Source organism: Cajanus cajan, chromosome 5 (genome assembly GCF_000230855.2).
Source record: "Cajanus cajan strain Asha chromosome 5, NIPB_CcT2T_4, whole genome shotgun sequence".
NCBI classification, from domain to species: domain Eukaryota; kingdom Viridiplantae; phylum Streptophyta; class Magnoliopsida; order Fabales; family Fabaceae; genus Cajanus; species Cajanus cajan.
The window spans coordinates 9365039-9375060 of NC_138521.1; the positions used below are offsets into that span (position 1 = coordinate 9365039).

Sequence of the window (10022 nt, forward strand, 5' to 3'; positions counted from 1 at the left end):
TCTATTATATTATCTTTTTTTCATAACATAACTTAATTTTATATGATATTTTTACTAATAATTAAGGATAAAAATAAATAAGTTTTATGTGACAAATTCAATAATAAATAACGATATTTGAGGATATTTGAGCATAATGATTAAAATAATTTTTTTCAAATTTCAAAAATTAAAAATATAGATATTAAAAATTTAAGAGATAAAATATATATTTATCTTATATTTTAGAAAATAAAAACATATTAATTTATACCTTAAAAATAATAAAAAGAAAGTAACTTTGACCAGAGCGCTTACTAATTATGAAAGCTTGATTTATGGCATATTATAATTAGAATATTGATCAAATCACACTATAATTTGCGGTTATCAACATTTTTTTTAAAAAAAATAATATTGTTTTCATAATGATTGTACAATTTGCACATCGTATATTATAACGAGAATCATGCTTAACAATATTCTAAATAAAGACAATTTTTATAGATCAAAACAATTTGGATTTTCTACCAAAAGTGTTCGGGTTATATTATATTGACCAAAATATCTTTGAATAGGTCGTATTAAAAAAAAAAATCTACATAACTATTGTAATATATTTGTTTTTTATCTTTAGTTTCTTATAATTTTCAAAAGAAAAGGAAATATTATTAACTATTTTTTCTGTGATACAAAATAGTATTAACTATATTAAGAATGCAAAGGGAAAAAACGAGGAAATATATATAAAAGATTTTGTTCACGAGTGTTTTAACTTTTGAGATGACTCCCTCCAACTTGAAATAATCAATCATCTTTCTGAATAAACTAGTTTTTAATTCCTGTATATGTGTAATAAATGAATAAGCTATAGTACATTTAATGATGATTCTATTAAAATCTTAATACATGATAAGCCGTTCTTTTTTCTTTTTGTTTTTTGATACTCAGATCTTTTTCTTTCTTTCTTTCATTAATGAAGAAGTCAAAACATACTATGATACGAATTTCTCTTAATTTATAATCACATGCATGGTCGAGTTTAATTGTTTATTAAGTTTATATAATATTTATGAATTTATTTTGTAATATTTTCAATCTCTGTAATATATATAAAAATAGACATATCGTGCGTGACCAGATAGTTGATATATATATATTAAGTTAAGCAGTGAATCATAATAAGTCAAATATATATATATATATATATATATATATATATATATATATATATATATATATATATATATATATATATATTTGACTTATTATGATTCACTGCTTAACTTAATATTTTATATTTATATTAGTAATAAAGGAAATTATAACTCACTTAGTATTTTATTTTATTTTATACTTTTTCTATCTTATTTTTAGTAATAATACATAATTTCTAATAACTACATAAATGTCTGAAAAGTTTAGAAAGAAAAAAAAACACTGCCATGAGAGATTTGTTATTCTCTTTTCTAACGGGGATGAAATGTTTTTTTTTGGTTTCTCATTAGTATTAAAAAAGGAATAATAATTTTAATTGTTTTTAGATTTAATTTGAATACATAATACATTGTTAATAAGTATCAAATTGCTTAATATCTTTCTCTCTCTTGGTATCTAATATCTCTCACACTAAGAGCATAAAGGAAATATTAATCATATAATTTAAATAGGGGATTAATATTACTACTTCTGATTATTTATAAATAAGTTTCATACCAAATACATCTTCCTTGACTACTTGAGTCAATATTTCCATATTTATCTACAAGAATAATAATCATAATATTTATTAAACTTAATTTGAGTGGGTTATTAACAAGTACCAGATTGGTTAATGACGTGGCAGCACATGACTTACGTGGCTAATTAATGAATCAAAATTAAGCTATTTATTTTTTGTCATGAAAACAAAAAAGAAAACTAAGAAATTTGTTTAAAACTAAATAAGAAATAAAAGAAACAAATTTTGGTGGTTCTTTCACCTAATTCCGTGTTGAAAGGGAAAATAATAAACAAAGCAACTTACGTGACACAATGTGTTATATAAATGGAAATCCAAAACTTTGTTGAAATAATAATAAACACGTAGACGTTGAATTGAATAGATATAGAACACACGTACGTAGGTTGAAAGAAAGAGGAAGGAGAAGAGAGTCCCATCCATTGTCCTAAAAACCACACACACATTCACAACACAACTTCTCCTCCTTCGTGAAGCCAGGCACAGTAGACACGAAAACCCAGTTTCGACGGTCATGACTCGTTACAACCTTATATTCCTGGTTACCCTCAGTGTGGTCGTTTGTTTCACGATTCGGTGGTTGTTGTTCAAGACGGGGTTGATACACGCCGTGAAGAAACTCGCGAGAAGGTTTCAAGATTGGTTCCACGTGTACCAGTTCCTCAAAGTCCCCGAATTCAACGAAGGCATGCAGCGGAATCAGCTTTACCACAGAGTTTCTCTCTATTTGCATTCTCTTCCTTCCATCCAAGACGCTGACTACACCAATCTCATTACCGGTTCCAACCAAAACGACATCGTTTTGCGCCTCGACCCCAACCAAACCATACAAGACACTTTCCTCGGAGCCACGCTATTCTGGTTCAACCAAAAAACCCAACCCGACCGGATTTCATATTCTTTCGTTCTCAAAATAAGAAAAAACGACAAACGCCGAATCCTCCACCCCTATCTCCGCCACATCCACGCCGTCGCCGACGAGATGGAGAACAAAGGGAAGCGCCATTTGCGCTTGTACATGAACGCCGCTGCGGGTGCCGCCCAAACGCGGTGGAGATCGGTTCCGTTCACTCATCCGGCGACTTTCGAGACCATGGCGATGGAGAAGGATCTGAAGAACAAGATAAAGTCGGATCTGGAATCGTTCCTCAAGGCGAGGCAGTATTACCGGAAACTCGGCCGCGCGTGGAAGCGGAGCTTCCTCCTGTACGGTCCCTCCGGCACCGGAAAATCGAGTTTCGTGGCGGCGATGGCGAACTTCCTCCACTACGACGTGTACGACGTGGACCTCTCGCGGATTCACGGCGATTCGGATCTGAAGTTCCTCCTCATGGAAACGACGGCGAAGTCGATCGTGGTGGTGGAGAATCTGGACCGCTTCCTGGAAGCGGAATCGTCGCCGGCGGTGAGCGCCACGGGAATCCAGAGCTTCATGGACGGGATTCTGAGCGCGTGTTGCGGCGAGGAGAGGGTCATGGTGTTCACCATGAACAGCAAGGAGAGCGCCGACCCGAGACTGATTCGGCCGGGTCGGGTCGACGTGCACATTCACTTTCCGGTGTGCGATTTCTCGGCGTTCAAGACGCTGGCGAGTAGCTACCTCGGCCTGAAGGATCACAAGCTGTTCGCGCGGGTGGAGGAGATTTTCCGCCTCGGCGCGAGTCTCAGCCACGCCGAGATCGGCGAGTTGATGATCGCCAACCGGAACTCGCCGAGTCGGGCCATAAAATCGGTAATCGGGGCCCTGCAAACGGACGGTGATGGGAGAAGGTTTGGGTACGCGATCGGACGGCAGATAGAGTGTGATGACGTGGACGAAAGGGCGCTTTGTGATGGGGACGGCTTCCCTACGGTTAAGGATTCGCGCAAGTTTTACAGTTTCTTCAAGTTGCGCAACGCCAGAAGAACTCAACAAAAGTCCGATTCCTTGGCCCATGAAAGATAATGACGAGAAAGAAAAAAAAATTAATTTTAAGAAATTCTTTTGTTAATTTGGGAATTTTTTTGTTAAGAGAAACGAAAAATGGCTAATGCATTTATTGGCAGGATCCTCCCAATTAAAACTGTTCATATTTGAGATGGGATGGTTTTAGATATAGATGTAAAATTAATGATAGAACTAATGCAAAAGAAAACTACCATTGTAAAGTTTCGTTTTCCAGTTCTGATGAATTTCGACTCATTTGCGTAGATTTCTTTCACTTTGGAAAAAACAAAATAAAAGATGGTCAAATTTGTTCTTTTGTTTTTCTCCCTACTGATCGAGAAGTTATGCTAGAGAAGGAGAAAATTTGAGTTATCGTTTTTCTCTTCTTCTAAATACTGCGAAATATTGACCAAGAATCACGTGTATTTATTTTAATTATATCAAATTTCTTACATATACGAAATATAACATAAATGTTAATTGACAATTGACCGGAATAATTGTAACACCGAGTCTTTCTTTCTTTTTTCTCCTCGACTTTAAGAGTGAGTGTTGTTGTGGCTAAAGTGTTCCTTTTTTCCTTTCTTCTCCATGATTGACCCATGAAAGAAGGGAAGCAAGTTGTGATGACTAATGATGTCTTTCGACCTTAGAGCTCAGTCAGGTCAGGACATAGTGGTGTTGGACTTAGAAGAGTCGATCTCGGAATTACTCCTTCTTCCCTCTTTCTCTTTTCTTCATTTAGGTAGTTGAGGCTCTCAGATTTCTCTGTTCTCTTCTTCTTCTTCTTCCTTGGAGAGCTCAAAATCGAGGTAAGGGAAGATAAAACTTGAATCTTTGTTATATTTTGAGTTGCATGTGGTTGGATCATCATCAAAAACGTGATTTGTGGCTGAGTTGGTTGAGTTTAAATAGATTGCATGTTCAGTTGGGGTCATGGATGTTCTTAAATGAGTTGGGTAAAAATGGTTGATCTTGATACTTTGATGGTTGCATGTGGTATTTTATGGAATTTTTTAGTTGCATGTATGAATATGGTAATGAAAATGAGTTGTAGATGGTATTTAAGAGGAAAATTTGTGAAGTGTAGGTGAGAAAGGAAGGGGAAGTCATGAATATGCAAAAAAAATTCTACACTCAGCGCTAAAGCACTGAAAATACTCCCAAATAAGAGGTTTAAACCAAGATCCAACACTATAACAGTAATATGAGCACTTCAACGATGAAAAATAGGGTCTGATAGAGATCCAACACTACAACTGCGGCTATGGGAAAAAATTGGACTAGAGAGATCTAACGTTGCAGTTACAATTGAGCACTACAATTATGGGAAAAATCGGGCTGGCAGAAATCCAACACTGAAGTGCCAGATTGAGCATTGGAGTGACAAGGGTAAATGACCAAAAAATTGGTCTTAGGTTCTTCATGAAAGTTGTAGTCTTGGATGTTAGCATTCATACGGCTTTAGAATCACCTAAAAAAGAAGGTTTAGAACTCTAGTTATGACTTTTTTAGTGAGTCAAGGTCAAGTTGTTAACATTTAGGCAAACTATGACAATTTTTATAATTTTCAACATGGTATGAGTAGTATAACTTCCTATGAGTATAAGGATGAGCATAATATGAGTAGTGTAACTTCCTATGTATTGTTTTATGTGAAGGTTGTCATTGTACGTTTTATGTGAAGGTTATCATTGTACGATAAGTGATTTTGATAAGTTGTATGTTGATACATGTTGTATGATAGGTGAATTTGGTGAACGTAAGTAAAATACTTGTGTTTATTGCATGTTGAATAATGTAGGATGATGATAATAAGAATTAGTATGCTATATTTGTGTAGTTGAAATGGTGACGAGCATTGATATGCTATGTATGATAGATATGCTATTATTGAATGAATTATTAAGTATTGATATGATATTCTTGGTTGAGGTGTTGAGCATTGGTATGCTATACATGATTGATGTTGTTGACATCTATATGTATTGACTGGATGGGATGTATATAGTAGATGTATGGTGAGGTATAGATGCTAAGAATGCGGTGTAACATTAAAGCATGTTGGCTAACTTAGGACTCGAGGAGAGGAAATTATTTTGAAAATTGAAGATCCCACATACGGTATCTTGGAGTGGTGCTCGGGTAGGCTACTATTGGAAAACCTTCCTTGAGTAGGTGTGTCTCTTGGAGTGGGATTTTTTATGTCTGTTAAGTCTCCTCTAGATCCTTAGTTAGTGGTTGAGTAAGGTAAGAGGTCGATGGCTACAACCATTAACTAAGTACTTGGAAAGGTTGTGTGGTTCCTTGAGGATGACCAATAGACTAACTCCACATGTGACTCGGTGATGCATGACAAGATCGTGGTATGCTTATACCCAATTGTTGAATCGAACTTTTCTAGTGTAACTGGTTACACCCGAGAAATCAGAGGAGGGATTGGTATCCCATTTTAGTTGTGGCTTCAACGGGCGCATATGGCGTGAAAGTGATTAGAGTTGATTCGGTAAGATCGAGTCACTTAGACTACTTAGGTGTATTAGGAGATTTTCTTAGGTAAATGCATAATGATGCACTAGTTGTGGTATGTGTACATGTGATGTGGGTTGAGTTGATCGTTGTTTATATGTACTCAATGATTACCTTGTTGTGTGGTATGCTTGTGGTGAGTGTTTGAACTGCTCTGCGTGTTGCTTACAAACAAGATAATTTGGTGATTATTGTATGCTATAAGGTGTTTATAGATATGTTATTCCTATACTGGTATATTTTTAAAATCTAACTTACCATTGCATATTTTTCATGTGGTTTAGATTACGATGATCATGATTTTCATGGGAGCAGTGTTGGGTTAGCTGGAGTGGACTGCTAGGAGATGTTGTAAGCTCATTTTGGCAGTGTAGTATGGTCTTGGACTGCTTTTGATGGTCTGTATAGTAGTGTTTTATTGGCACTTAAGATTCTATACTATTTTATATTGGATGAATGGACATATAAGATATATAATTATAGAGTTATTCTTAGTTGCATTTATACTTATATACATGTCAAAGTATGCATATCCATATAAAGTGAGTATAAAATCTTAAGAATATGAGTAGTTCTGTTACTATTTGAGGATTCCATGAAGTGTATTGACCATGACAAGTTGTTACAATAATCAATTTTGATTTCAGTATCACCTTTTGTTCGTTAAATGGTTTTTTGTTATTAGTTTTTTGGTTAACCTTTTAATTTTGAAACTTTCTAGTCAAAAGTCTTGCATGTGATTAATACATCGCCAAAAAACTCATGAAACTGGATAAATATTTGGGTAAAAATAATTTTTATTCTTTCTAAAAAATTTCAAATTTATTTTAATATTTTAATTTTTATATTAAATTAGTCTCTTTAAAATAAGGACATGTTGAAGTCAACCATTTTAAGTAATTCCATTAGCAACAATATTTCACTCGATAAATGAAAATATGTATGTCAAATGAAAAATTATTAAAAAATTTAAACTCATTTTAGGTCCTTCATAATTTTTTACTATTAAAATAGACCTTTAAAAGTATAATGAACTAAGTCTAATTTTTTAGGGATACTAATTTCATTTATTTGAAAAAATTTCTTGACACATTGGGCATTAGATATAATTCAATCTATTTTTATTTTATTAACTATTACAATGTTTGTATACATGTGAGTGTTTATCATGGAAGAAATCTTATGTACCAACAAAAAAGATGGAATTAATATCTCTTACAGATTGAACTCAACTTATTTAATTTTTACAAAACTAATTCTATACCAAAAAAATTGAAAAATCAAAAGCGAATTTGAAAAATCTTAAAGGATATAGTTTTTTTGCCACATATATTCACGTTTGCCAAGGAATGATTCAAGAGTTGAAAATAAAATCTATTTTAAAAAAATAAAAATAAAAAATTTATAATGATCAATATAACTTGTATAGGTAATGAGACAAATATAGATAAATAAAATTTAACAAAAAAACATTTTTATTTTATATTACCACTTTAAATAATATCTTTACTTTTTAGTTTTTACACCTCCACTATAACACCATACTTTCTTATATTTATGCAAATAATTGTAATTAAGTAATATATTTTATGTTATTTTATTGTTTGTGATTTTTTGTGGGATAAAAGTTAGAATTGTGATAACTCTAAACTTAAGTTATAGAAGATATAGTTTAAGTGTGTTAGAGTTGGGTAGAACATGCATGAGGTATATAATACGAATTCTAAGGAATAAGTTTCATAAGTTCATAACTCTATAATTTTAAACAGAAGTTAGAGAAAGAAACTCTGGATCCTAAGATTATTCATTCTTCTACCTAACCTTTTTGATAGTGTAGAAATTTGTGGTTAAGTAACGAAGTGGTGATTTGAAGCCCGCATAGCTAAGAATCGGAGTAGGTGCAAAGTGAGAATACAGAACTCATCTTCTTCTTTCTTTTCCTCTATTTTCTTGGATTCCAGAGGTAAGATAAGCTTTTAGTTTGAGTTTCTAAGTTTTGTATGATGTATTTGTTGTGTTGGTTCATGTTTTGGTAAGCATTGAAGTTGAGATTGAGGATAGAACTTGGTGTTCTTGGTATTCTTGGTGTTCTTGGTGAAGAATGAAGAAATTGATGATCTTGATGCGCTTGATGGTTGCATATGGCATTTTATTTAGTTTTTGAGTTGTATGATGATAATAGATGACTATTTCCAAGTTGCATGTATGAATCTTGTAGTTGGATGAGAGAATTTAGGGGGTTGTTATGTTGTGCTCGAGTTGTTGTGTTCATTTTTGGATTCATGCATGTTTTTTGGGTTCGATCGCTTAGAGTCCATGGGGTCACTCAAAGTGATCAATTGAGGTCGATTAGGGTGTTATCTTACTTAACTTGTTGAAAGTGCTTGTTGTATATGCTTTGAGAGAATTTTTGTCGCTCTAAGTGAATTTTTGTCGCTTCAAGCGAGTCTAGGGTGCTTGAAGTATCTATTTTCCTTTTTAACTTAAAATTTTCTCAACTTTTCTTATTGAGTTGGTTGTTTACGTGATGAAGATTAAATGTAAGTCATTATATATTGATCTATGATGATATATGATGATGATTCAAGTTGATCATGTTGAAAGTTGTATTTTGTATTAAGTTATTTAGGTTGTAGGTTGCATATTGTTATAAGTTGCCTATTGTTGTAAGTTGCTTAATTTATATGATGTTTTTAAGTTGTTAAGGTGGTTGTGTTGAGCTTCAAGCATTAAGTTGTGTTGAGTTCATTGACTTAGGATTAGAGGAGTGGTTGTTTTAAAAATTTGAATATCCCATCATGAGGATACTATGTTGTAAGGATCTGTGAACCCAATTGTTGAAAACCCTTCTTGAGAAATTGATTCTTGAAATAGATAGTTGAATCTCTTTTAGGATCTTAGTTGATGTGGTATGATGGCAAGGTTAAGTCATACTATCTATGAATGACCATATTATAAGGGCTAGGTCGAGCTATATTAATTATAAAGCAACCAATGTTGAGCCATATGTGGCAAGGTCGAGGCATATGAGTATAAAGCAACAAAAAATAGAGTAAGGTATAAGGTCAGGAGCAAAAATCCCTAACTAAGCACTGGAAGGGTGTAGTATTTTGAAGGGTAATTGATGGGCTAATCCCATAAATAGCTTGATTATGCTAGCTAATGTCGTGGTAGACTCACACCCAAGTTGTTGTACCTCGACAAGAATACTAGACTTCCTACATTAAGTAACAAAATCCGAGAAACCATGTTGTTGTGGATTTTTATCCAAATTAGCTATTGATCTAGCTAGATTAAAAAGATCAGACTATTAGTTTGATAGAGTCAAGCCACTTAAAATACTCACCTGTGTTGTAATAAATCTCATAGTTGAATATGTGATGATGCATATAGTTGTTCTTTTGTGCATGTGATGTGTTGATATGTTTGTGTTATTCATATGTTATGTTGAGATGTTAATGAATTGTTTAACTATGTTGTAATTTGAACGCATTGAGAATGTTGCCTATGTGGAGAAGTTGATGTTATTTTATGTTGTATAGGTTGTGAATTCATAACTCGATGTTGTTCATGTTGTAAATGATATTTGATTTTGAAAGTTGAAATTAATGTTGTGAGTTGAAATTGAAGTTATAAGTTGCTGTTAGGGATGGGAAAAATTCACGAGTACTCGCTAAACGAATACCGATGTAAGTATGAGACATATACGAAATAGATTTTTATCTGACAAAGTGGGTATGAATATCCTACTACTGGCCCCTACGGACACCATTGCCATCCCTAGTTGTTGTTGATGTTGAATATGAGATATGCATAAAAGTCAAATAAATATAATGCCACTTTCCT

The 10022-nt window shown here is 33.3% G+C and overlaps 1 protein-coding gene across 1 annotated transcript; it reads left to right on the top strand.

Moving 5' to 3' along the window:
- Window positions 1–2046: 2046 nt before the first annotated feature.
- LOC109808729 (AAA-ATPase At2g46620) lies at window positions 2047–3921 on the top strand. Its single transcript, XM_020371845.3, has one exon. It carries the CDS (start codon window positions 2235–2237, stop codon window positions 3663–3665), a length of 1431 nt encoding a protein of 476 aa, XP_020227434.1. The 5' UTR covers window positions 2047–2234; the 3' UTR covers window positions 3666–3921.
- The last annotated feature ends 6101 nt before the right edge of the window (window positions 3922–10022 follow it).

What these genes read in the sequence shown, in the direction of transcription:
- LOC109808729 (XM_020371845.3), top strand. Translation starts at nt 2,235, where the DNA reads ATGACTCGTTACAACCTTATATTCCTGGTTACCCTCAGTGTGGTCGTT.